The 27,651-nt window shown below is 35.7% G+C and overlaps 4 protein-coding genes across 8 annotated transcripts in view; 1 reads left to right on the forward strand and 3 right to left on the reverse strand.

Annotated features, from left to right (window-relative positions):
* Window positions 1–970: 970 nt before the first annotated feature.
* mapk15 (mitogen-activated protein kinase 15) lies at window positions 971–12,912 on the reverse strand. 2 transcript variants are annotated; one of them, XM_015386956.1, is made up of 15 exons: window positions 12,750–12,912; window positions 12,451–12,614; window positions 10,703–10,801; window positions 10,371–10,400; window positions 9,921–10,011; window positions 8,518–8,648; window positions 8,216–8,379; window positions 6,703–6,842; window positions 6,568–6,625; window positions 5,292–5,429; window positions 4,088–4,193; window positions 3,693–3,993; window positions 3,436–3,545; window positions 3,112–3,264; window positions 971–1,596 (listed from the first exon to the last, which is right to left on the reverse strand). In XM_015386956.1, exons 2-15 carry the CDS (start codon window positions 12,538–12,540, stop codon window positions 1,402–1,404), a joined length of 1,806 nt encoding a protein of 601 aa, XP_015242442.1. In that variant the 5' UTR covers window positions 12,541–12,614; window positions 12,750–12,912; the 3' UTR covers window positions 971–1,401. The 2 variants fall into 2 exon arrangements, with proteins under 2 accessions (XP_015242442.1, XP_015242441.1); XM_015386955.1 differs by having other exon boundaries at window positions 3,433–3,545.
* A 1,217-nt stretch (window positions 12,913–14,129) lies between these two features.
* Window positions 14,130–18,599, reverse strand: vps28 (vacuolar protein sorting 28 homolog (S. cerevisiae)). 2 transcript variants are annotated; one of them, XM_015386935.1, is made up of 10 exons: window positions 18,542–18,599; window positions 17,387–17,450; window positions 17,254–17,282; window positions 17,054–17,091; window positions 16,881–16,970; window positions 16,695–16,800; window positions 16,491–16,592; window positions 16,332–16,385; window positions 16,151–16,242; window positions 14,130–15,018 (listed from the first exon to the last, which is right to left on the reverse strand). In XM_015386935.1, exons 2-10 carry the CDS (start codon window positions 17,424–17,426, stop codon window positions 14,898–14,900), a joined length of 672 nt encoding a protein of 223 aa, XP_015242421.1. In that variant the 5' UTR covers window positions 17,427–17,450; window positions 18,542–18,599; the 3' UTR covers window positions 14,130–14,897. The 2 variants fall into 2 exon arrangements, with proteins under 2 accessions (XP_015242421.1, XP_015242422.1); XM_015386936.1 differs by having other exon boundaries at window positions 14,793–15,018; window positions 18,533–18,591.
* Window positions 18,600–18,773: 174 nt separating this feature from the next.
* On the forward strand, window positions 18,774–21,944 carry LOC107092486 (aurora kinase A and ninein-interacting protein-like). Its single transcript, XM_015386988.1, has 4 exons — window positions 18,774–18,850; window positions 19,964–20,070; window positions 20,168–20,318; window positions 20,947–21,944. Exons 2-4 carry the CDS (start codon window positions 19,978–19,980, stop codon window positions 21,891–21,893), a joined length of 1,191 nt encoding a protein of 396 aa, XP_015242474.1. The 5' UTR covers window positions 18,774–18,850; window positions 19,964–19,977; the 3' UTR covers window positions 21,894–21,944.
* Window positions 21,945–22,001: 57 nt separating this feature from the next.
* cap2 (CAP, adenylate cyclase-associated protein, 2 (yeast)) overlaps window positions 22,002–27,651 on the reverse strand; it is a 33,637-nt gene continuing 27,987 nt past the window's right edge. The window contains exons 8-13 of one of the 3 annotated variants that reach the window (XM_015386986.1): window positions 25,465–25,648; window positions 24,761–24,924; window positions 24,538–24,661; window positions 24,374–24,456; window positions 23,434–23,577; window positions 22,002–23,318 (exon numbers count right to left, since the gene is read on the reverse strand). In XM_015386986.1, coding sequence (XP_015242472.1) covers window positions 23,235–23,318; window positions 23,434–23,577; window positions 24,374–24,456; window positions 24,538–24,661; window positions 24,761–24,924; window positions 25,465–25,648 — 783 coding nt within the window. In that variant the 3' untranslated portion in view covers window positions 22,002–23,234. The remainder of the gene's footprint in view (window positions 23,319–23,433; window positions 23,578–24,373; window positions 24,457–24,537; window positions 24,662–24,760; window positions 24,925–25,464; window positions 25,649–27,651) is intronic. The other 2 variants (XM_015386985.1, XM_015386984.1) reach the window with 2 other exon arrangements.

The raw sequence follows: 27,651 nt of genomic DNA on the forward strand, positions 1-27,651 counted from the left end.
TATACTCCTCCACCACCTCCACTTCCCCCATGATGCCAATAGGTCTCAACTTGTTCCTATTTCTTAAAAAATGTACAATCATCTCATGTGTTCTATTCACATTCAGAATCAAATGATTGTTTGCACACAATGCTAAAAAAAAAAATGGTTGACCAGCTCCTTGTACTGAGCTTTTTGATCACCTCTGATGGACCTAGAACAAGACTGTTGGATTGGTTAGTGTCTCTACATTGCATTTAGGATTTTTTGTGTGCATGGTTGTCTGGCCTTCGTTACCCTGCAATGGACTGGCAACCTGTCCATGGAGTACGCTGGCCTTTACCCAGAAGACTGCAGGAGATAGGGACCAGCTCTGCGTGATTCTGACAGACAAGCTGTACAGAAGATGGATGGATTGTTTGATGATATGTAGATGTTGCAATAAAAATTATTTTCAAAATTCTCTAAAAATATTTTTTTCAGGACTGACTGCAGAACCGCCTTCAGGGCCTACAACATGGGAAAGCCTTTGGACAGCCACATGGCAAGCTGGAAATTTAAGCATCATCTCAGATAAGCACAAACAGTAAATATATGGATTTCAGGTATTCAGCTTTTTCCAACTGCTCCATTTAGTCTGATTTTGCTCCACTCCACCATTTTTTAGACATTGTCATAACTGCAAATACTTTTTTTTCTGCCATCCTTGTTCAGGAGAAGGTACTAGCCCCAAAAAATGCTTTTGAAAAAGGGTAGCCCACCAGACAACAAAATTCAACCATGAATACACACTCACACCCAAGGCCAATCTAAAGATACCAATTACCCTACAGTCATGTTGGAGGAAGCTGGAATACCTGGAGGAAGCTGGAATACCCAAGCATGCACTGGTGACCTAGGCATAATGATCACAGTTGTAGTGGTTTTTCTGCATGCAGAAGAAAGTTTATTGCTGTTATGAACATAAAAAAAAAAATCACAAATGCAAATTCTTTATTAAAATATCTGTTTGCATATTTTACAGTTCTTATGTGCTCATTTTCAACCCACATAGCTGATGGCATACTAAGAAGTTAAACCATTTTGCTGATGGGTATGTCTTTAAATGGACTTAATTAGACTTTCAGGAATACCTAGGTAAGATAAAAAAGCACCTTTGGCTCCTGCTAAACTTGCATTTAGATAGATAGAGTAGTGCATATTCCACTCATTTCCACAAAAAATGAAAAATGACATGTTAAAATTCTAATAGCTTCTTCTACTACTATAAATGTTAAGATTCCATCTTCATAGGCTATTCAAAAGTTATTCTATACCTGTTGTCAAGCTAGATGTCTTCCTGTCATAACAAGAGGATCAAAGCCATATTTGTTGTGTGTCCAAATACATGCTCCTTTTATGAAACATACAGTATTATAAAAGCTATTGTTTATGAGTGCAGCTGCGAATAAGATTATCCAGTCCTGTCTTGTTGATTGTGCCGTATTCTTGGGTATAGCTGCCTAGTTTGGCCCGTGGGTCCCCAGCAGCAGCCACGTTACAGTTGTTCTGAAACACTTTTTTGCTGAACCGTGGCGGTGGACGAGCCTCTCGAGCCTGAGAACTGGGGCGCTGGTTCTGCATATAAAACCAGAGCAGCATGTTATTAGGTTTAGGAAGGAAAAAATAATAATAAAATGAAACAAAGGCTTTTTGCTCTTTTAACATTTTTCACCTTTGAAAGACTTGGTTTTGTTTGGTGTTATGGGATGACAGGAACTGAATATTGCATAATCTTAAAGTGGAAAGTATTCGATTTATTTGTATTTTTAATCAAATTCTTTTTAAAAAGAAGGTATATTTATGTATTCAGCCCACTAAACCAATACTTTGCACTACTTTTTACTGTAATTACAGCTTCTTAACTAGCTATGGACATCTAGAGTATTTTTAACTACTATTGCTTTGAAAAAAGTTATTGCCATAAATTCTCAGTTATATTAAGGTCTGAACTGTTTAATCTATATCAGGGATCTACCCCCTTTATAAACCCAAATCCTTCTTCAGTCCAGGTGTATCTAAACTGTTTAGAGCCACAAGTTTAAATTGTGTTTTGAAAAAAGCAGTTTATATTCTTTTGATAAAATCTACTATAGCAAATTTGCTGTATTAGATAAAAAACATTCTATTTCTTAGGTTTTGAAATAATGAGATAATTTTGTGATATTTTGGTATTTGGCATGTTGATATTTTTGGAAAATATGAAAACAAAAAGGGTTGAAAGGTTCCAACTTATAACAATAGGAAAAAAAAACATCATTGGTAGTTTTAATGACATTTTTGTGTTGTCATTCCTAGTCTAGTAGAAACGGCTGCACCCTAGGTGCACCAATGAGTGTTCCCACAGATCCCTTCTCCCTTCAGCTGTTAGAATTGATCAGCATCGGCTCTAATAAACAATTAACATTAGCTCTAATAAAAAAAGTAACTGTGACCAGCTTGCTTCGCTTCATTTTAGAAGAATGATGCTTCCATGGTTACAAGCTGCATGCTCAGCTACTACGGTAGTTCTACCGTCTTCATTCTCTCAAATTCTCTCAAATGAGGCATGGTTCTTTGCAGCTCCTCCAAAGTTAACATGCTTCTCTGATTTCCTTTATCAGCTGGAATGCATTTACTGACTTTGAAACTATTTTTAAATGAACTGAATTAAAAATATATTTCTCTGTGTAAATTCTCAGTCATCAGGGTCATGAGTTGTAATATGTCTGTAATATATTCTGTAATATATTTCCCTATCTAAAATTTCATATATCAACTGAATTTAAGCAACAAGGCATGGTTGCACTTTGTGTTATTTAGGAAAATGGGGGTGGGAGTGGGTGATGCGCTGAGGTCTAAATTTAAGCTGATTCTTCTCCGAGTTTTAACTGTTAGACATTTTTTCTAAAATTATATATCTTTTTCCACCTACTTCACAATTATGTGCTAATTTGTTTTAGTATTTCACTAAAAAATCTCAATACAATCCACTTAAGACAAAAGTTTTAAAGAATATTTTGCAGTTAATTTTGCATTTCTAAATTTCTGCATTTCCCACAACCCAGCATTAGATAAAGCTTGGAAGCAATAACAAGGTGATGATAAACCTACCAGTCGAGCTGAAGAGATATGCAGCCCAGCAGCTAAAGATGTCTCATCTTTACGGACTAGAGGGTTGTTTTTGGTTTGGTTTAAGGCCCAAGAGAAGGAGCGGTTGTGAACCACAGCAGTTGAACGACCCCGCTGGAGAATCTGATCCATGGACTAGGAAAAAAATAAGATGAAAAGTGAGGCTAAAGCTCAGATAAAACCTATGTGAAAACATTACTTAAAAATAGACAAAATAAAAAAACTTAACAGAAACAAATTAGAGTTATAAAACAGACGATGGAGTAAAACTAGATGGAGAAGGCACTGAAGTATGCTGCTTACTACCATGACACTGCTGCACTCTGCTGGTGGTTTAATAGGAGTCTCATTTCTGGCTTGTCTGGCTGGGGTCCTGCTGGTTGCAGAACAATGAGGGGCCCGGATAAAAGCAGCATCTGGGTGGATGAAAACACAAGTATGACTTTTCTTCCCTGAGACAATGGAATGTAACAAGAAAAATACAATTTTTTTCAATTATTATAAACTATTTTAGAAATATCTTTGGTCAAAAACAGTGTAAAAAAGCTAAAAAAAATACTTACTTGGAGCATGAGTAATTGGGTTATACGTCAGTTTTCTTGAGCTGTGTTCATTTAGTGCATTCGTGTTCTCCATAGCAGATGAAGTAGATGCATTGGCAGCCTCTGCTTTAGTGGCCCCAGTATGTAAAGACTCATGGTTGGTCTCGCCTTCCTCCTCTTTGGACTGTTTCCCTTCTTCATTAGATGTTGCAGCTACAGGGCTTTTCTCTCCCTTCTCACTCCTTGTACTCTTTTTCTCTACACAGTCAGCATTGTTTGGTAGCCCAAACATCTTTTGATGCGCTCTCCTTTCAAGTATCATCTGAAAAGCAGTAGACTGAACCTTAATAACTGATCGAATAAGCTTTAACAATATCAGATGACACACTGTTTTATTGCAGAAATTAGTTAATCACCTCATATAGTTTGTTTCGGTACTGAACCACAGATAATTGCACATCATCGTCCACTGCCAGCACTACATCATAACCAAGAGCTGGTTCTTTGGCTGGATTATGGAACCTGGAGAGATAGAAAACTCTGTTGTAGCAATTATCATTTCCATCTTTAGAAAATATGCAATTGATATGTCACTGTCTATTGCAATAAAAATATTCATAACAAATGCCCATTGTGATTACTGCTTTTTTAGATATCATGGTTCTGACTAATCCTTTGGTATTGAGCATTTTAGCACTATTTTCATCTGTGTCAGATGAAGGGCCTCTACTGCAGAGGGACTCCATCTGAGTGGCTGAACATTAATGCATGATGCTTTTATCCACATTTATTTTTACCTGTTGTAAAAAAAAAAAAAAAAAAGCTTCAAAATAAATTGTTCCATTAAATTGTAAACTTACCCTATGCTATATGTACATAAATCTTATAACCAAACATCACTGATTTTTTTTGGGCTTAAGACTTTCAAAGACATTTATTTAGCGGTACGAAAATACAATGATAACAAAATATATTCCTTTTTTTTCTAGAAAACCTAACTAATTTAGTATCCCCTTAATTTTTAAGTACACTTTCTGTTTAAGTTCATGTTACTTTTTCAAACTTTCTATGAACTTTAAATTTATTAACTCTTCTCCTGTATGTAAACATGATATAACTCTTCAAAATGAGAAAGACAAGAGAGCATGTCAATGGAGATGGGCAGATGTTAATGATTATAAGAAATAAGGAATTAGCTACAAGAATCAAAGTTGTTTAAGGCTCTTTTTGAAGAGGATAAAAAAAAACTTCAAACCTAAGTGCAGCAAATTAAATTCATTGTGAAGTGGTATTGTTGCAATAAAATTGTTTTTTTTTTTATTAATACCAAACAATGTTAGCTAAAAATATTAGTATTTGCCACACTGACACTGTAAATAAAGATATTGTTTTCACAAGCCTACTGGGAACTAAAATGCAAAGACACTGGAAAATCTAATAAAGTACAAAAACTGATGTAAAAACTGTACAAATCAGCATCAGAGAGAACAAATAAGTATACTTAGAAATGTGTTTTATTAAAATATACCACAACTCATCAAAGTAGGCAAATAACCTAATATTGTTTTCATGTGGAAAAACTTAATCATGCTATTGTGGTTACAGCATAAGTTTTAATACCTGGCTACGTATGGGTGTTGAAGGGCCTGCTCAGCAGTCAGACGTTTGTCTGGGTTAAAAACTAATAAACCCTTCAGCAGGTCAAGAGCATCAGGAGGCACGGATGGTTGGAGAATATCCTCCAAACGCACCTGAGGTCTGGTGGGAGACAGACATATGAGCCGTAGAAACAAATTTGCTAGAAATTACGCAGCAGAAAGCATGACAACAACTGTGAGTTATCCAAATATGAACTGTTCCACTAAAATGAAAGTTGGGTGATAGATGTTTGATCTAGATTAATTCCTGCTGCATCAACACATCTCTAATCCTGCCCTCCAATACTAATATTTTATATTATAGTCCCTGGTGCTGAAATTGTTTCAAAACCATTAATTTTTATGTATTGTTTTTTGTATTTCATATGACATATTAGCACAAAGTAGAACAAATAATAAAACCTAAATATTATTTGTATTGAGCTCCCTTTTTAAGATATTTTAGAACAAAATCTATTGTAACCTACTGCCTTTAAAATCCCCTACGATGGTAAATAGAGACACAAAGGTCAGATGAGAAAAATCTAAACTGAACATCTCTAAGTGGTAAACTCAACACGCCCTACAAGAAGAAAGCCAAAACAATCCCTGCTTGTAGTTTGCAGCTAGTCTAGAAGCAAATATATGGAAGAAGGGGCTTTGGTTGGGTAAGGAAGACCAGTTTTTAAGTTTTTGGCCAACATGGAAAACATATTTAGTGGCTAAAAAATTAACAATGCAAATCATGCTGAATATTTTTTAGGAATAATTCTTTGTTATACGTGTAAAAAGACTAATAACTGAGTCCGGGGTTTACCTTCCAGCAGCACGATCAGCTTTTACAAACAAAATATAACTGAACTTCAATTATAGTGAACATTTTCATTCTTTATAGGCAGCTGTACTTGTAGAGAGAAGCATCTCTAAAAATATATAAAACAGCAGAGATAAACACGAATGAAGATCAAACCTTTCCAGAATTTAATACCATATGTCTTTTTTTCTCGTATTATCATGAAATACTGTGGGTTAAAAAAAAAAATTCAAACAAAAAACTCCTAATAAAAAGAAATTTATATTTTGGATGTAGCATGAAAAATTGCAGAGGTGTGAATACTTTTGCAAAGCATAGTACTCCGAAACTTGATGCTTCACATAGAGACAATATAATTCTAAAATTACATAGAATTAATACAGTTTCAAATCCATGTGGGGTAAATAAATAATTTTAAACATACAGAGCAAAGTAACAGCCTTACTTCAGCAACATTCTCTGGATGACAGAGGATCCATATTCAGACTTGATGGCCAGAATATCTGGAATTACAGACTTTTATTCAGTATTAACCAAAAGAAGGTTGATAAGCATATGGTGTTTGAACATCATCAGGTACCTTCAGGACTGGGGTGAAGTATGGCACACATGATCTTCTCTATTTGGTTGATGGTTGAAGTTCCAGGAAACAGCGCTTTTCCCAGGAGCATCTCTCCCAGGATACACCCGAGACTCCACATGTCCACACCTTTGGTGTACCTTTGGACAAGATTTCAATTTATACAGATTAGATGGAGAGCCTCTGTAAATACCACAGATTTGCAATAAGATTTAAGGTTTGGAGTTTGATTAACTTCTAACACTTAAACATCCTTTGCTGTAAACCATTTCATTTAAATTTAGGCTGCATGTTTAGGGTTATTGTTCTGCTAGAAAGGTTCAAGTTTCAGGTCTGCTAACAGCTTTTTTAGATTGGTTCATCATCATATAAATCATCATTTTAATCATCTTTATTCATATTGTGCTTTAAAACAGCTACAGTAGAAAACAAAGTACTGAAAATAGCTAAAAATAGCAAAACAAAATAAAATACAGCATACAAATATAAAATAAGGCAAAAATAAGAAAGCTAAATTGACAACTTCACAACAACTAACTCCTGCCAGTGTTAAAAGCCAGTGAATAAAAGTAAGTCTTGAGTTGTGTTTTAAAATTTTGGCAGGGAAGGAGCCTCCCTAATGTAATTTCCCAATTTAAAATCACCGCCCACCTTGAAACCCAAGTTTGAAACGGTCGATTTAAAATATGGGGTCAGGGGTCCTAGGTCTATAGTTGTGGAGTTGCAAAGACGATTTGGCCCAAAAACACCATCACCTCAGTTTTCTTCTCATTAAAATTTGAAAAGTTCAGGGCCAGCCAGGATTTAATGTCGTCTAAACAGTCCAATACAGATATCACTAAAAAAGCCATCTACATGCTTTAGGGGCAAATAGATTTGGCATTCATCAGCATAAAAATGGAAATCAAGCCAATGTCTTCTCAGTATGGAACCAAGTGGCAGCAAATACAGAGAAACGAGAAGGGGCCCTAAAATTGAACCTTGTGGGACCCCGTAGGATAGAGAAGCCCTAGTTGATTTGACGTTGCCAACTTTGACACAGAAAGTTTGTCGGTCAGATAAGATCTGAACCAGTTAAGAGCTGTGTGCTGGATCGCTACTAATTGATTCAGACGTGTTATCAGAATATGATGGTCAACCGTGTCAAAAGCAGGCTGTCATGTATTGTCACCATGATCTCCCATCAGCCCTGACTAGCTTACGCATAATTAACTTATGTGGCAAATGGTTTTGGGCTGAATGAATTTTTTGTCTTCAGTCACATTTGTATGCTACTTTTTGTCTGTCTCATAAAATCTAAAAAACAATACACTGATGTTTGTGGTTATAATGTGACAAAATTCAAGAGTAGGGGTTAAAACTTTGCGAAGGACTTTAGATATTTTGCCAAGCTAAGCATTAACACTGTATTGAATTTTTGATCAGCAATCTACACTATTTCTTTAAATATGTTAAACTGAAATGGCTAGATGCATTTCAGCAGGCGACAACAGATGCCGGTCACAGCTGATACCTTGTTGATCCCAGCAGGATCTCAGGAGCCCGATACCAGCGCGTAGCCACATATTCTGTTAGAGCTGGGTTCCCGCTGTCCTCTTGGATCTGGTTGAGAGATCTGGCTAAGCCAAAGTCACAGATCTTAACAACGCAGTCAGTGTCCAGGAGTATGTTGGAGGGCTGCAGGTTTAAGAAAAAAAAAATCTTGTAACTTCAAGGTTTAGGTATGGGGATATTTGCTCATTCAAGTTGTTTCATAGTGCTGTGACTTTAGATAAAATGAAATGTGAATACCGGTATGTTTCATGGGATTCTCACTTTTTGGTCTCGGTGAATAACATTTCCTGAATGGAGGTACTTGTTGGCCTTGAAGAGCTGGTACATCACATAACGCTTGTGGATATCCTTGAGAAGAGAGCCTTTCTTAATTACAGCGTGCAAGTCTGTATCTGGGACAAAAAGCAAGGAGGAAAACTATCAACCTGCAGCAATACTTTAATATATATGACACAGTTCTAGTTGCTGATCAGTCCTGGTTTTTAAATATATAATATGAATGTATCACATATGATTGAACAGTTGTCAGGAATCGGAAAAACAAAAAGACAGGAAACCAAGCCAGGATATCCTTCATAGGTATTTGAGTTTATGTACTTAACAAGACCTGAAAAATATTTAGGGTCTGATCTTAAAAGATTCCAAATAAGAGGCGCAAAATTGCAAGTGCATTTTTTTTTTTTTTTTTTTATAAAAGCAGTAACTGGGCATGTTGCAGGTGATCTCCAAAGATCGCCGCACAAATATTAAGACAAACAATCTGATTTGGTTCCATCCACTAATATAAGCAGATTGTGCGATTTACTGACAGTTTTGGAGAGTTCAGCAAGAGAAAGAGGAGGTTTAAAGCCATGGAGATGGCGGTAACAATGATTATTTTTCAAAAAAATAATACTAAATCATATTTATTGTGCACCACGTAGCCTAGCTCAACTTCCTATGAACAAAAGTAAAAAATACAAAACAAAATCACATAGCTCTGCTTTGTGCAAATCCCTGATAGGAGATCTGCATTTTTAGCCCCCCACCCCATGTATCTTTGCAGGGTCTTTTGCGTTGTTTCTCTATATTAGTTTGTGCCCACTGGCATAGGGTTTTTCTTTATTAATTTTCTTTATTGATCCCAATATGCTAACATTGCACAAAATCTCTCTGTTGTCTCTCATTGTACCAATGCCTCCTTGTGGCAACAATGACAGCAGATATTTTTATGTGCCAGTTTACACCTGACTTTCAGAAGGACAAACAAATGCACAAAAACTGCTGACACATTAATGTTGGCTTGTATATTTGTTTTGCAGTTTGTATACGTTTACATTAGCTTATTCCCCACCCATGAATTTGCAAAGTTTTGTCATTAAAATAGGATTTGCATTTGATGAAGGCAAACGCACAAAAAAGGTTTGCACACCCTGTCGGCTGAATTGACCCATTTTAAGACATGCAGGCCTTCTGAAGGTCAAGCCCTTAGTTTCCATCCTTGACCGGACTTTTTCAAACTGTGTAAAAAAATAAATAAATAAAATTTAAAAAAAAAAGCCATCCTGACGCATTCACACAGTAAGCTGTGTTGGACATCCTCCAGCGCTATGAGTCAGCTTGATTTATTTTTACTAAGGAAATTTGTCTGATCTTACACGTTGAACCATACTAATAATACATACCCATGTATTCAAAAATGAGATAAATGTCTTTGTCATTTTGGGCTCGGATGACATTTAACAGCTTGATGATGTTGGGGTGATCGCCAAACTCCTGCATAAGGATTACAATCTTTAGTACCAGAACCACAAGCAAGCCACTTCTGACCTAAAGTAACCTGCAGGTGAGGCTACAGCCCTGTGCAGTGCAAATAAAAGGTAGAGTGACGACAGATTTATATGTGTTCTGCACTAATGCACAGCACTGGAAGGTATAGCAGTGCATGATTACTTATACACAAATGGCTTTTTATGAAAAACATTCCACTAACTAAACATTTTTATCACATTAGATGATAAAACAACTGCTGACTAATGGATACTAAGCATTGATGAGCCACAACAATGTTAGACTCATTGTAAAAGTAGTGTTTTATGTTCAATGTTTTATTTAAACCTCTGTATGATTGTTACCTGGAGAAACATGATTTCCCTGAATGTCCGCTGTAAAAGAGAAAGAAAAATCACACATGAACTATAGGAAGCAATGAACTAAGTAAATACAAGCCTCTAGCTCTAATTAATAATTAGCCGTCTTCCTCAAAGGTGAAAAAGGAATTTAATAAGAACAGCTGTATTCAAGGTCAGTAGTTTTAATCTTGGACAGTGAACAGTCAAGCAGATTTCATCTCCAAAGGATAACATTTTAATATGAACTTGATTTGTACTGTGTTTTTTTTTTTTTTTTGCTTATGTATTTGATTTCACAATAATTCAATTTACAACGAAAACCTGCTTTTCCTCACCTGAGCATCTGTCCGGTTCCTGAAAGCGTCAAAGATTTTTTTCACCGCTACAGTCTCCCCTGTCTGTCGGTCAGCCGCTTTCCATACAATACCATAAGCCTGAAACAGAAAGGACATTCAGTCAGGCCATTTCTCACCCCTTTCAGTTTGTTTTTCTAATGTAAAGGGAATTCTATTCAATATAAAGTATCCAACAAATATATGCGTGCTTATGAAGAAAGACAAAACAACAGACTTGATTGTTGCTTTAACTCTGAATTAAAAATGTTTTAAGTTTATTTATATGTACTTCATGACAGTTATTTTAAGTCTACCTTATGTTCTAGTTGTAATCTCCAGCAGGGAGAGGAAAACTTCCCACAACTTAAAGAAATAGACTCCTGGACAAAAAACTTGTTGAAATTGTTCTATGGTTTGTTACAAAAAACAGTAGTTGTTATTGATTGTGTTTCTTTTTTCACTCTTGGTTACCTTTTCTGATTGTTTTTAGTAAGTCTTTTGGGTCTTAATGTCATGATCTGTGCTTGATCATTTTATATATTACCTGCACCAAGTCCTACCTATACAAAGTAGTGTACAATTATAAAATGGAAAAGAAAGGAAACTAAAAACACTGATGAAAACATTCAGGTCTGCATTTTTATTCTGTCCCTACATTTTTGACTACTTCAAAAAAGAAAACAGTACATCAATGTGATGTCAATATTAAGATTAGCTCTATAATCTGTGATTTTCAGTGAGATTTAAAAAAGCTTTAGTGAAAAGAATAAGGAGGAACACTAGAAAACCATTATTCATGGTCTCATTTAGCCTTGCAAATAAGAGAAAGGTCAAGAAGAAAGCTATCATTGGTGTAAAACCATAAGAAGTCCTGTTGCAGTTTCTCAGGAATAAGTCGGCACTCTGTTCAGATGACAGCAATGATTGACTTTTCATGGCTACAAGGAGAACACGTGATCCTGAATATATCATCCGCATGATGGTGAACAGATGAAGAGGAAACTTCCTGGCATCTGGGCAGGAGGGTTACCTCAGATACGTTCATAACGACCGAGGCAAAACTTAGACTTGAATCAATTAAAGAATTGAACAGTTCTGGATTTATAGAAACAGGAGATTTCAGCAAAAGTACACATTTTAGTGATGAGATTCACACAGAACTGGAGGCTCTTTGAGTCAGACAAACGGCTGCAGAAAGAAAATCATATATTTATGTACAATAGCTGTTTGCTATTGTAAATATCATGCATAGTGTCTAAATCTAGTTAAAGTGTTTCTAGCTTCACTAAGCATTGCACACAGCTGCTGCGCCACAGGTCATCTGCAAACATGAGTCACAGCCACATCTAGTTTAAGGAGCTGGCACAGGTCCACACAGCATTTACCAGCAGGCTATATGAAAAGAGAGCATCTAATTGTGAATCTCTTAGGACCGTTAATGGTGAGAAACCAGCTTGTTAGTTCCATTGTCTGCAACTGGAAAGGAAAACAAAGGCTTGTACAGACTGTTCTTAAACACGCATAATGATCTGCATAGAAACAAAATAAACCACGTGCTTGCAACACATGGATTTTAAGTCTAGAGAATCTCAGGAAGTTTTTAAACATGATCTCAAAAGAAAGCTGGAAATATTGTAATGCATTAAAAGAACCATTGCTGTAATTTTTTTCCCAGTTCAATAATTTCCGTTTTATCATCATTTATTTAGGGATATGGGTTGTACCTAAAACATTTTTCTAAGACTCACCCCTTTTCCAATTCTCTTCTTGATCTCATATCTGAGTGAAATATGCTCCTCCACTTCTGACATGTCTGCCGACTCATACTTTTTGCTCATTTTGCGTTTGTCCAGCTGCACTTGAGCTTCACATAGAAACCATCATCCCTCTCCTGGTTTACTCCTGTGGGAATCTAGCCAAAAAAAGAAATAAAAAAAAACAGATGGCAAACGGTTAGGGGTGCCTGCCCGGGTCAAATGTACAGCAATCGCTCGTTTTCCAGTGTATATTTTATTAATGCCACTGTGTAGAACTACGGTGGGATTACCTGGTAACTCTTTTGTCCGTTCAGACGCTGCTTTTAACAACTTCGGTTACCGCCTATCAGAAAGAAAGTCAGCTTTTATCCCCTGCTAGCGACTCTAAGCGTCTCGATTTAGCATAATCTACTATAATTTAACGTCAACTCTGGCTGTTTCTGCTCCGCTACGTGTTTTTTTATGGTCACCACTCGTCGTCATGGTAACAAGAACGCTGAAGTCTAGTTCTTAAAGGGGCCGCAGCTCAACAAAAACAAAACAAAACAAAACAAACAAAAAAAAAACTACATGGCTTTGTGTTTTTAGAAAAAAACAAAAACAAAAAACAAACAAACAACAACAACAAAAAAACAACTACATGTCTTTGTGTTTTTGAAAAAAAAAAAAAAAACCTACATGGCTTTGTGTTTGTAGAGCAAAAAAACATACAAAAAAACCTACATGGCTTTGTGTTTTTAGAACAAAAAGGAAAAAAAAGCATTTTTCCAGGGTAAAGAGCTTGACAGATTTTTTTTTTATGTATATCTTGAATTTTGTGATTATACGTTGGAGGAGAGGTTTAAGAATGTATAAAATTCCCAAAGTCCTTTATTTTGGGCACTACCATATTACCACTGCTGTGCTCTTTGAGTGTGAGTGATTCTTTACGAGCAGAAATCTCAATGAAAGGTTAAAAACTTTTATGTCTTAAGAAAGAAATTTACCAAAATAACTAGCAGTCACATACGCTGTTTTCTTTGTTTAGAAAGATCCATACATGATTCTTGTAACTATATAGACTAAACGTTTCCTTATCTATCTTAAAAGCCCTTAAAAAAACACATTTCCTTTCACCTGGTCAGTCGCAAATTGTTGTAAGTAGTTACTGGAGGGTCCGTTCTTGAGCAGTGTCCATTTATTCAATTTATTGTGGTTAAAACTTGGACTCAGTTGTCTGTATCAAACTGTGAACTATCCTAAAATGAATCAAAAAGGCTTTCAAAGGGGATTAACAAATCAGCATTAGGGTTAAAAAATGATCCCAACTTTCATTAATACCAATTGTTTTTATGGTGTATGCCTAAAATTTGGGCCTGTTCAACAACATCAATATTTCTCTTTTTCCATATCTGGGAGGAATTATGCAAAGTGATTTAAGACGCTTACATTAAATTGATTATTTATAGCATCCTGGAAATGGAAAGCCAGATTCATGCCTAAAGCGTATGCACTCATTAGAATTTAAACTGTACTGGTACTTCAATTTAAGATGTCCAAGATGATTGTAATCTCCACACCGTGATGTCATTATTCACGTCATAAAAAACTTGTAAAATATTCCCATGAACCTCTAAACACATCTATTGACATTACAGCATAAAAAAATGAATCACTTTAAATTTATTTTTACAAAGGTGCTTTTATTTAAAAATCAACACTACTATATACAGTACAATGATACATCTTCATAAACATGTTTTCCTTGATGCTGTTGTCAAGGTTGCAATGTTTTATAAAGCAACATGTGTTTTTCCACAGAGATGTCAACCTATATTGTGAGAAAACTTTCAAAATAAAATGTGGATTAGACATGTTACAGTAAGACAAACATTAAAGATCAAATAATTAAGTCCCCCCTAAAGTTAAATACATGAGAAGTTAAATAATCAACAAATAGTATATTATTTTTTTGGAGAAGTGATACAATTCAGGAGAAGCAGCCTGAGACTAATACTTTTAGTCTGCAGATGCTTTTAGAGGGCCCTGACATGAAAAAATATATGTATATGAGATGAAAATGGCAAACAGAACAAACCCAAAAGTATTCAAACACAATACAGATACTCTTATTATATGGTATTGGGCTGCTGAAATTTTTCAAAACAGTTCTTTGTTAATGCTTTGCCAAATCTGTAAACTGCTCTGCTATGGTCAAAATGCAGAGCCAGAAAGATACAGAAGGCAGCATGATGTACCACTATCAGGGAGCATTACAAGGCAGGAGGATCCCAAAGATCCAAACCTAACAAAATAACAGAAAGTAGACCTAAAGAAGGGGGTAACAGAGTGGGTGAAAAACTATCCATCTATTTATTCACTCCCTGCAGGGAAAAGTAGCGTTCTATTTTCAACTTATCCAGAGATCTAAAAATTAAGATCTATGACAGATAAAAGTTTTAGGAGGAGTGGAGGAATCGGTTGAAGGCGTTGTAGGCCGACTCCAAATCGAAGAGCATCTGCCGAACCTGATTATCATCCAGTTCATCTGAGGCAGACATACCGCTGAGAGTGGACAACCTGAGAGACAGTAAAAGAGAAAACAACCACTTCATGCTGTCCTTCCTCCATTCAAAAATAAACCTTTTATTATGAGCAAAAACATAACGATTCACTCTAGTTTGTTATGCATTAAAAAAACAAGACATTTTACAGAAATAGAAATTACTGTATCAGTCAGGAGTTCACACACATAGTTACTGACTTATTTGAAGGATTTTTTCATGCAAACATGACCAATTATATATCTTTTCTATTAAGACAACTGTCCTAAGTTATTTCTGCCAATTTTCATAAGAGAAGTTGTCAAAAGAGCCACCAAGAACATGCTGGAAGCCTGTTAATGCCAGGAAAAATGTGTGGTTTCTTGTAAATTTGCTTGGAAAATTTTAATCAAATATGAAAGGAAGTGTATTTACATATTTGAGCCTATATGTACAACATTTTCTTATCAATTTCTTTGTTACACATGTAAAACATTTAACAATAAAAGTTAATTCAAAATACTTCATTAAAGTCATAGGGAAGAGGCTGTTCCAACGGTTGTAGTTCCGATTTCTCGCGAATGATGCCTGACTTTACATGAGGTTCGCAAGCAAGTTTTGTTGTGGCCGGTGTCTCGGAAGCACCTTGCTGACCAGTTAGCAACTTAGTGCTAGAAGGTTCCCGGTGGGAAATTCCATTGGGACCAAGTAGCACTAAGCAACGTCACTGTCAAGGAATCCTATGGACAGCGAAAACATGCAAGAGGAAAGTTTTGTGTCGGAGGTCGTGGATGAGTCTCCTCCGCCATACATTTTTTATTTAGAGGAGGAAAGCGGGGACGAACATGTTGTGGAAGAGGACGCCAGGGTGGCAGAAGCTTGGTTTGGTGTAGAAGGCTTACAGCCATACATGTTTGAGCCCTTGCCTCGCAACGCTGCCAGTTCTGTTAGCTCTACGCCTGCCGAAGACACAGACGTCCATCCCCGTGAACAATGGGGAGGTAACTCTATGGTAAAGTGAATTGATTTTTATTTCCTACTTCAACCGTTGCGTATATTAGGTGTAACATATGAATCAAGATGCTATGACCGAGAAAATTTGATTGACAGATGACCGTTAACTGCCATAGGAGCCAATGGCTGTATCAATAATCCTCACTGAACCTTACCAGAGATTCACTTTGTCCTTAGCCTCTGAGTCTGGAGGCATGTTGCTCATCCTATTCATGGTTTCCATCAGCTCTCTCAGGTCTGGTTGGATCTGTAGCAAGATAAATAACCACAGTAAACTAATTTCCACTTTTGAACGTCTCATAGCATGTAGGTATGAGTATATTAAGTCAGAAGTACCTCATCCATGGCTCTGATCTCAAGTCTCAGCTTGTCCATAACAGTGATGAAGAGCTAAGTTTAAAAGATGATAGAACAGTTAAAGGAGACAGACAATAACAAATAAATTACTAGGGAAATGTCCGAAAATCCGATACATTGATCATGCTAAAGACATACAGAAACTATATCTGCGATACAACGGTTCTGGTTGCCCTTGTCATCTTTGATGGTAATTGGCCGATCCTCCTTAATCCTCTCCATTGCAAGAGGGCAGTCGAGCTAAATCAATAAATTACAATTAGAGTTAAATCTAAGTTGGGAAACTTCAAAATCAAGTAACAGTTAAAAAGGAGTCAAAAATAATCAAAGACGTCTACTTACTCTGTATTTCCTGCAAAATTCATCAATGGAGCCCACATCAGAGCCTTGGACCTGTTTGAAAGCAGCTTTATACTGAACCAAGAGTCTGGAGCATGCAGCTGTGTACCTAAATCAAAATCCCAAGATTAACAACACATACAGACGTAGTGAAAAATAAATGTGTTAAGCTGGAGTGGAGTGTCTTACTCATTGGGGGATACACAGTCTTTGATGTAAGCCTTTTCCAATGCCTGCAAGGTCTTTACAACGGCAAACAACTCTGCCATGTTGTCATACCTTAAGACATGTCACAGATAAAATGTTACAGAGATGATCTGTTTACCTTATCTTCAACAACCTTGAATTAAAGGGACACCTACTTTTCTCGTTCCCGTGCATTTTTGTAAAGTTTGACTTCCTGAAATATAAGAGGTTAGGTCAACGATTTATTATTGCAGTGACAAATTTTTCTTTACAAAAACAAATTGTCTAAAGCTCATAAATTTAATTGAAAACATTAAAACAAAACAGGTTCTTAAGGTTTTTCTTTCACATTTACGCAATAATCTAACTAACTTACCTCGTACAACTCAGGTTTATTAGCTGGTGCTGTGTAGAGAAAATTGATGAAGTTGAGTAAAATATTAGAAATGAAAATACAGATTTATTATTCCTAATTAAATCATTAAAAATGATATTGAACCATATCTTACCTGCCCCTACTCCTCCGCTGCCTGCTATTCCATGAAACATGATGTCGATGTATCAAACGTTGGCCTGAAAAAAATTTTTTGTATTTCACATTGTAACATAAAACAATGATAATCAATAAATTGTATGCAGCTTTTTTTTTTATTCAAAAGGTTTAGTATTTATGGTTGTTTAAAAGAAAATTTTAGTCAACTGTTGAAAACTGAACAATCTACACACAAAACAAATAACACCCCTGTGTTTAGGAAATCACGTTTCTCTTTTTATTTCTATACGTCTATTATATACTCCAATCTCTAATAAGGTTAATAACAAATCCCTTACCAATTATTAAGACTAAACAACAAGCAATGGAAGTAAACAAAACATTTTCTGGGATTACCATAAGTTTAAGTACGACTTTAGAACAGCCTTTAGTCAATTAACACACAAAATAAATCATGACATATTATGTGTTATTTACTTTGGTAATATATTTTAGCAAGGTAAATTATTTTGTCAAATTTAAATAGTGATTCTTGACTGTATTATATAAATAAATTAATTATCTACAGGGCTTGGCAACCAAACTTTAAAGCCTTACTACATAAAGAAATAAATCTGGCTAGAAAAATTGACCTATGTCAACCGTGTTATCAACCACTGAGTGATTTATATATAAAATATAGGGAATTTGTGTCCCTGTGTTTTTACTCTTTGTAACATTCGTTTGTTTGTTACAAACGGAGCGACCAATAACAGTTGTTATGCAACGTTATATTAATATGTTTTTTTTAGGTTTTCATCGGATGTATCTTCAAATCTTGGCCTGGCGAAAAACTGTAGAGAAATGTACCGATCTTAGCATGACAAATGCATTCCCCGGAAAGACATAACTATATAATTGTTTCTTTAAAAAAAACAGAAGTATTATCCTAATGTTTGTGATCCATTTTGTACAAAACGACATTTAATTTAGACGTCGAAACAGTCGAAGCTAACTCGTTAGCACTTCCTTAATGTACTTGTGAGCTTTAGCTCCGAGACTTAACTGCTTTTAATCATCAAACAACATATAAAAACGTGTATGATGGTTAAAAAAACATTTCAACTTCGAAATATGTGTTAGCATCAAATAAAAAGCTTATTAAAGACAAAAATATACTAACTTTACTCACCGGTTTAGTAAAATGCTATCGATGTAAACACACCCCGAGGCGAGGACTGGCTTACGTCAAAGTAATTGGTGGCCATCGCGCCTGTAAGAAAATGTCTAAAAGTATGAATTTTCTATATAAACTTTAAAGGATATTCATTATTTTATTTATTTCACAAATTTATATATGAAGAAAAACACTTTTTTTTGGCGAGTTTTAAATTAGCTGTGTTTTTAAACAGGCAAACGGCACAGGCAGCTTTTCGATAAGGCGGCAGAAACAAAACTGAAGCGATTGAGCAAAAATACCTCTCTTCATTATCAAAGTTGGGTAAGTTGAATAATTTATTGTTCAGCTTATTTTAGAAATGAGGTTTCTTTAACTTAACGTCACGGTTCTAAAGGGATATAAACATTTGAGATGAGACTAAACATCAAGATGCGACTCTAACGCGAGGATGTCTGTAAGCTGTCATTTTAAGAAAATGTTTTTTCCTCTTGTTTGTGTAGAAAACGTTTTTAGAGAAAATAATGTAGAGTGGCATTTTAATAGCGATAGCGGTGTTATTTCTATCCTCATTTTATTATTTTCATTTAAAGTAATTCATTCTTTTTTTTTATTATACTACACATGCAATAGACGTCCTTTTTGCTTATTCGATTGTTTTAATCACGTTTTGCATCATTTTATAGTCCATTATAATCTGTGATAATTTTGTATTTTTTAATTAAATTATGTACCTCATGATTCAATGTATTAAAAGTGTTTTTTGAATGCAAAATGTTTTTCTTTGTATATCCCTATCTGTATCTTCATTTTTTTTAGAGCATTTCCATGGTTTCTCAATATTATATAGCATTTTATTGTAGTTTTCTTTATTTTCAAACAAGAAGCAAGCACAAGCAAGCTTTAATAAAACATTAGTTATTTTATTTTTTTTAAATAAAATATTTCTATCAATATGAATAGTAATATATATATTTTTTTATTTCTTGTTTCTCTGTAAATAAAGTCTAACTGATTGACTGACTGAAGTATTAAACTATATAAAGCAGCGGAAATATGATTATAACCATGGCCCCCAAAAGGTAAACGTGAATCCTGTTAGGATCATTATTGCTGTAATAATTATCTGCTAATGTGTATGATGTAAAATTTGATGATGTGGCAGACTGGAGATGTATAAAATGCCTTTTTAACTGTTAATCGGGGCCACTTCCTGAGAGGTGGGCCCAGAGCTGAGCAGCTGCCATTCTCTAAACCAAAGCGATTTCTCTGATCTGAGTAAGATTACAATTTCTATCAAAATATGTTGTCATGTCTCCTGTTATTTAAAGAGTTTATCCTGAGTGATCTCTTTTCAGGGAAAAGAACCGGAGAGATAGAGCATCAGGGTGCATACACAGAGCCTATCTTTAATAATCCTTCCTGAATGTTTTGCAGATATTTTTTCCATCATGAAAACCTCTAAGGCAGCACCACAGAGCTCACCACAGGCAGAATGTGGAGTTTGGTTGGACACAGTGCAGCTGAAAGCAAAGGTTAAACAGGTGATGATGATAATAGATGTTTTCTACAGAAATGTAATCCTTACCTTGGTTTCCTCTCTTACTCTTTTTTTTTTTGATAATTCTTTTTATTTTTCAGAAACACCCTCCCCGTCCTATCTCTAAACTGCTGAATCCTCTGGCTGAAGGTTACAGTTTAGCTGTAGCACTAAACTTCACTCAAACCAAAATGGAGATGCCAAAGACTAAACAGAGCACCATATCAACTTTTTTCTCGCCTAAGCAAAGAGGTAAGCAGCCAGCTACTCGTTAAAAGGTGCATTTTTTTACACAAATAAAGTTCATAATGAAAAAAATATTGCAGAATACTAAGAAGTATGACATTAAGTGTTTTCCATGTCACTATTCTTATGTTTGATAGACCTCCATCAAAAATTGTAATAACTACTTTACAAAATAGTTTTATTTCAAAGAATAAGTGCCTTTTTGTTTTTGACATCCCTGAAAGTTCCTATTTAAATCTTCTGCAATCGAAAGTCTGGAAAAATAAGTGCAGTTACATTTTGATATAATTTTTGAAAAAGAAAGCATTCTTTGGAAATATTTGTATCCCCATGATTACGGTATGTATTTAATTGTGTATATGTGAATTTGTCTCTTTTTATTCAAACCGCTTCTATCCACACAGAACCGAATTGGTTGGAAAAAAAATCAATAATAGATTCATTGTGAAGTAAAATTATTTCATTTCAAATGGCAAAAATAGGTGGATTCTGGAATTTGTATTTTTAAAACTTGGAGATTGCTAATAAGAAATGTGTAGAAAACCCGTAGAAAAATCTGTATAAATGTATCAAAGCTGCATTGTGATACATGGCCTCACTTTTAACTTGTTTACATAATAATTTCTTCCAAAAGTTCTCCACAAGCCATCTTCCATTGAAGCACCAAACCCGGATTCATTTCTGCCCCCGCCAGTGTCCATCGCAACTGAACCCTCAACTGTTTCATCTGTGAGGAAACGAACGCGGGAAATCTGCTTTGACAATACGGACTCAGAGGAGTGTGATGCTGGTGTGTGCTGGGATTTGGAAAAGGAAAATGTTGCACAAACAGAATCAACAACTTGGCAGAATGAAAGAAACACATCTTCAGCTTTATTAAAATGTGATTCTGTAGAGGGCAAACCTCCTCAGTGCAAGAGGAGACTCCAAGAGGTGTCGTCTTATAATAATCAGACGTCTCAACAGCCATGGAGTCAGGACCCTCTGCTAACCTGCAGCGAGGAATACGTCTGCTCTGGGTCAAGTTTTCTAGGTGTTCAGAATTCAGAACACTTTGGAAATCTAATAGATGTGGAGGGAAAAACATCAACTCAGAAACCTGTTGAAAACAGTTTCCGCATTAAAGAGGAGAAAGAAAACAGCAGGTTAGTCTCCCTTAAGTCCCCAAGTAAACAAACCTTGTCTCATTTTGGAACTCTGTCAAATCATAAGAGGGCAGAAGAGAAAAACGCGTCACCACAAAAACAACCTTTGCAGTCAGGAAACAATCGTGTAAAAGACGCACATTTTGACTCATTGTGGAGAAAACCAAGAAGCTCTCCTCTTAAGAAAATGCTTAAATGCAGGGAAGCAGATGAAGAGAGTTTGGCTTCGTTGTTCACTCAGGACTCGGAGGGCTTCAGGGTGATAGCACATCGAGGTCTCCAGACCAGGAGTCCACTCAAGGATCAGAGTAACCTGGGCACCGGCTCGGTTAGGAGCTATGCTTCCAAGCCTTTGATGAAGAAGGAGGAGGAGGACGAAGAGGATGAAATGCTCTTTACCCAAGACTCTCAGGGAAACATGGTGATCAAACACTGAAGCAATGCCTCTGTGTTCAAACCAGGAGGTTGAAACATCATTCCTTTTATTTAAAAAAAACAACAACAAAACTTTCCAAGTCAGAATTGATGGATTTTATTTTATTTTGTTTAAAAAGTGATTAGCATTACATTGATTTATTCTAAAATAAACACTAGTTACACGTATATATTTCTACCTGGTGCTCTAAGTTATATTTTATTTTCACAAACTAAAGTGATAAACATAAAAAGTTCTTAGTTCCTCTACAGAAAAGTTTACTTTTTGAGCATTTGATTTTGAGAGTAAAGCAGCACAACCATCTGAACTTAATTCTGTTACTGTTCACAGCAGCTAAATGCAAAAAGCATCTCTTAATACAAATAGAAATCAGCTTTAATGTATTAGATAAGAATATATGACTAATTGATCCTTTACTTGTTAATAGAAATGTTTTGAATCAATTTTTTTTTTTATGATGTAAAGAGCAGAAACTTTTTTTTTCAGAATTGAAATGTCTCTCTTGTTATGGCACAGGTATGTAACTATCATACTGTAACCTGAGCAATTGTTTTAACAGATTAAAGGTACCAAACACTTAATGATGATGTCCTTATCTATTGCATCCCTTTTACTTTTCACACCTTTTCCACATTCTGTGGAAACTGCAAACTTCAATATACTATGTTGGAATTATGTAAGAGACCAACACAAATAGTTAAGCCCAATTGTTCCATAAAAATTATGCATGTTTTATCTTTTTATAAGCAAAAATCCTGAGTGTGTTTTTGCCTTGCTGCAAATTTTCATCCAAGTTTTACGTCTGGATTTAAACTGGGTCATGTAAACATTCAAACATGCTCTGTTAAAAGCTATTAGACTGTAGATCTGATGCAAGTTTAGTGTTGCTAGGGAAAAGAAAGGGAACTCTACCTTTTAGCTTCATCCACCTTTTTATAAATCTTCACCAGCTTCTCTGTACCTGCTGAAGAAAATCATCCCTACAGCTCCCATTGCCATGTTTCAGTCCCGCTTTAAAAGAACTCCTTATCAGTGTCGTATTTGTTGTATTCATACCCTTTAAATCAAACAGATTTACTTGTTTTTTAACATGTTAGGCTGTATCTGAAAGTAATTACTAGTGCTAAATTTTATGCATGAGTATGAGTCAAAGGGGATACCTAGATACCCAACATATTAGTGAACGTTTTGCAAAGCGTATCATTTTAAGAGTTCAAATTTTTTTTTTTAAACTTTTTTATCTATACATGAAACTGCAATAAAATGTAGACATTTGTTACAGAAGTAAAAAAAAAGGTAAAGAGGTTTGAATGCTTTTGCAAGAGATTCCTGTGCTGCAGATCAGCCTGCGATCTCAGTGGGTTCTGTCACCAGCTTGGAGCCATCCCAAACTGTCTTGAACTGCTCTGGGACGGGAAACTCCTTCTGCAAAGAAAAGAAAATCAGGAAGGTTCCCGTTAGTGCACCAGCCAAATGTAATTTCACCTCCATGTGATGTTTATCTCAGAGTCTGGAGCCTGCCTCCTGTTCTCTCACTCACATAGTCATCTTCTCCTACTGGGATCAGGATGTTCATCTCGGAGCTCTTGGCACTAACGATGTCGCAGTTCAGAGCCGCTTTACTCAGGTAGACTTGGCAGCCCTCTGTCTTGTTGATAGAAATGGTGGGAACCGTTCCCAACACCTGCAGAGATACACCATCAGAGTATGAAATCATCTGGCAGACCACTGACTCGTGTTAGAATATTAAGAAACAACACTATTATGCCGTATAACAGCCAAAAAACCCCACAATATCATGTATATGTCTATTTAGTTAGTTAAGATTTATATTATTGCTCATATTGTTTTAGTATTATTAACATATATTTAGAAACTCAACTTTAAAATGTAAAAATAATTTCAGTTTTTGCAGTGTGCCATAACATTTAATTTACAAATATGCTTTGACTAAAAACTGATTGGTTGATCTTAACACAAAGTTATTTCTGTACCAATCACATTCAGTAATATAATTCTTCTGCTCTTTCAGTTAAATAGGAAGCTAAATTAATTGTAAATTTCTCGATATATCTTGACCCTCGTCACTGTCTATTTTTAAAAGTTGTCTTAAAACCTATTTTTCTTATTTGGCTTTTAATACAGCATGAAACGTTTTCTATTTTTACGTTTTTTTTATTGTTTTTTATTTGTTTTTATTACTTGATTTTATTATATATATTATTTTATTCCTTTAAACTTCTATGTTGATTTTATAAAATTTTAACTTTACCTGATATGTACAGTACTGTACTTTGTGGCAGCTGTGGTATTTTAAAAGGGTTTTATAAAAAAATTGAGTTGATAAAAAAGACTAGAAAACATTTTATTTTTTAATATTTTAATTAAAATATTAAGGAATTTTAAATAATCGATAACTGGCCTATGTGAGAACCAGCGTAATAGTTCAGATTAGGTATATATACTGTAGATAAACCTACCTGTAGCTGAATGGCTCTGGAGTTGATGATCTCTACAATTCCTACAGCATTCTCAAAGACCAAACCAAGCTTTTTGCAATTATCTGAGAAAAGACAAAACAAAGCAAGCTGTGGAAAATTTTCATAGAGGTGTATAATTAGGGCTCTGTGTCTGGGCGGCTCACCTACGATAATGGAGTTAATTTTGCCCTTGATCTGCAGGGTGGAGTTGCTGCAGCCAAATACGTACACCACCTGTTTCAACTCTGTCTCATCGATCACCAAGTCGTGTTTCTGCTCAAAGTTTTCCTTCAACAAAGAAGAAGTAAATTTAAAGTGTTCTTTGATAAACTGTATGCATGATAACATGGTAAATTGGGGCAATAAGGATTAAAATGCATTGCATACCACTCTCCACTTTTTTCCTTCCAGCTCCAGCAGAGGGGGTCTTTTCTGTGCAGCTGCTTTTGCAGAGCTCACAGGCTTGGGGTCCTTGTTTTTCCCTGGTGATGCTTGAGAACGGAGGTTGGGGTTCTTATGAGTCTTCTGCTCATCTGAGACATGCTTTAGACCTAAACATGTGCATGCACATCTCAGTAAATTAGAATACCAATAAAGATTACACTTATTTCAGTTGTTAAGTTCAAACAGCATAATTTGAAAAACGGTAGATTTGATTTACAGGGAAATATCTATTTATTTTTTGGTAACTAAGTATCTCAAACACTTTGAATGTTATGCCAGACAAATAAATGATACATAAATGTTTGGTTGTTGCAAATTATGACCAACTCAATTATGAGGAAGATCAGTAGCCTGACTGTTGTCTTGTCCAGTAGGCAGGTTTTTATAACCTTGATAAGGGAGAAAAGCTAAAAAAAAAAGGTCCTCATGGAACAGTTTGTCTGTTTATAGAGAGCAATGTCAAAGGATATAATAGAAAGTTAAGTGGAAGGAAAAACTGCCGCAAAAAAACAGATTCATAAACAACAGGAAGAAGCAACAGCCTTGGAAGAGCCACATTTAGTGCTTAACGATTTATGAAGAATAGGTTTTCCATAAAAAAAAAGATTGAAATCAAACACTATTATGAGTGAACATTTCAGATGAACCTTTAGTGATATCCATGCCCTGGTTGAGTTGAGCAAACAAAGCGGAGTGCTGAGGCGTTGCACCGTCTGCCTGAGGCTGGCAGGGATCCTCAGTGAAGACTGGAGGAGGTCCAGGGGGAGGAGGGGGACAGGGTGCACCGGGTGTGAGAGGAGAGTCTAAGAGAGATGCAGGAGCGATGGGACCCTGTGAGAAGCAGACAACTAACATCAGGACTCCATTGGGGTTGAAAGAAAGTCAAACCTGCAGTCAGTTTTAGAATAGAAGCTGTAGTAATAAAAATGTCCATTTGAGGTAGTAAAATACGAACACTGAAGGAGTCTGGATGATTTTTTATTGGTGTGCAATATTACTCAAAAGTTTTAAACCTCTGCTTTGTTTAAAGGAAGGTATGCTATGCTGAGTGTGATTAATTAAACCTTAACTATTCAGCACCTATAGGTGTGAGGGAAAATATATCAAGTTCAAGCAGAAGATAAAATTTGTTTAAATAAAAAGAAGCACTTCAGTTACTCAGTTAAAAATATTCGTATATTCAAATGTCATTTCAAGGGTCTTCCTGTTGGTAAAACCTGATTAAACTATCATCTAAGTAGCCCAATTTCTGGTAATTTTCTAAAACTTAATCCAACTTATGCGCTGAATCATGACATCATATAAGAAATCCCCCTTTTAATGCAGAACTGTTTGTTCTTTCCTTCATTTTATTATGGTGGGGTGTTTTGTTAGGTTTTTTGACATATTTTGAAAAAAAGCAAAGTGCCCGAAAATCCAGTGTGAAACTTATTCTTTCATAGATTAAAAACAAAAATCATTTTTGTTTTTCCTTTGAAGACTTTCCATATCAGACTGACTGATCGATCTTAAGGGAGTTACATTTTTTTTTTCTTTTTACAAGCGAACATATATCTGAAAATAGACAGGTGATGGACTGGAAATATCTGAAAAGGTGCAATAGGAGCTACTTTGAAAGCCTAGAGAGTTAGTGCTGAGGAGACTCTCAAAGTTTACTAGGAACTCTGGTTCTTTTGATTTAAAATAAAAAAAAGTTTCAACAGATCCATACATGAACCGTAAAAACACATTCATCAAATGCATCTGGCAGCATTCTTAGTCCCCCCATTTGTAGGCTGAGGTAATTTTTTTATGTTTCAATTTTAAACTAGAAAAAATAGCATATTTCTTATAACATTGACATTTTTTATAGCAAGAACTGGTGCAACTGGAAGATTTGGTTTATCTGCTGAACTGTTTACAGTTAAACTGAATAGAAAAGACACAAAACACTCATAATGAACATATCTCAGTTTACACAACTTCATTCTTTTCTTGACGTCATTTTGAAGTCATTAAATAAAGTTAGAACTGAATTTAGAGATCTATAGTAACCAGCGATAAAACGGTAATGTATTTCTTGTTTAAGTTATCTACTAGAGTACAGAGTTAACACAGTCTGCAGGCCACAGCCTGGTTATCAGTAAGGCCACAAGGGACAGCTGGAACAAATATTTGGCAGCTCACTGGCCCAGGTTGTAAAAAGTGTGCCACTGACTGGTGGACACTCTGGCAGGCTCTTTGCATTTCTGACCTTGATCTCTAATTTCAAGTGTTTTTTTTTTTTAAACTCTGTGCCTATTATGTATCAGCCGAACTGTACATAAATGTGAGTGAATGGAGCTGTCGCTAACCCGTAAATGAGCGGCAGACGGCAGCTGTGCCGAACAGCGACAGGCCCCTTAGTTTAGGTTACAGCACAGGCAGCGAGTTTACACAGGCCTCTTTTGTCGAGGCTCTTCTGTGAAGAAACCCTCCATTCAAGTAAACCCTGAGGGCCACCTGTTGGGGAGGCACACTTCCCTTCTTTTGCACGCACACACATCAGCTCTGTCGTCTTACAGCAGGACCAACAGCTGACGCAAACAACGTCTGCAGATTCTCAGGTTTCTGCGTGCAGAAAACACATGTGGACACAGTTGTTCAGGATCAGATGGGCATTTATCCTCACATTAAAGGGGTAGAATAAGATTATGAGCGCAAACATGGAGAGGCAGCTGCCCATCGGCATCAGTGATACAATTTGCTTTAATTATTCAGTTTAATCCCAATAAAAAAAAAATGTATGGATAGAAAAGTCACATTGTGATTTTAGGAGCTTACATCCTAGACAGTTTTGTTCTGATCCTAAAAAC

Source organism: Cyprinodon variegatus, unplaced genomic scaffold, assembly GCF_000732505.1.
Source record: "Cyprinodon variegatus isolate N-32 unplaced genomic scaffold, C_variegatus-1.0 Scaffold382, whole genome shotgun sequence".
NCBI classification, from domain to species: domain Eukaryota; kingdom Metazoa; phylum Chordata; class Actinopteri; order Cyprinodontiformes; family Cyprinodontidae; genus Cyprinodon; species Cyprinodon variegatus.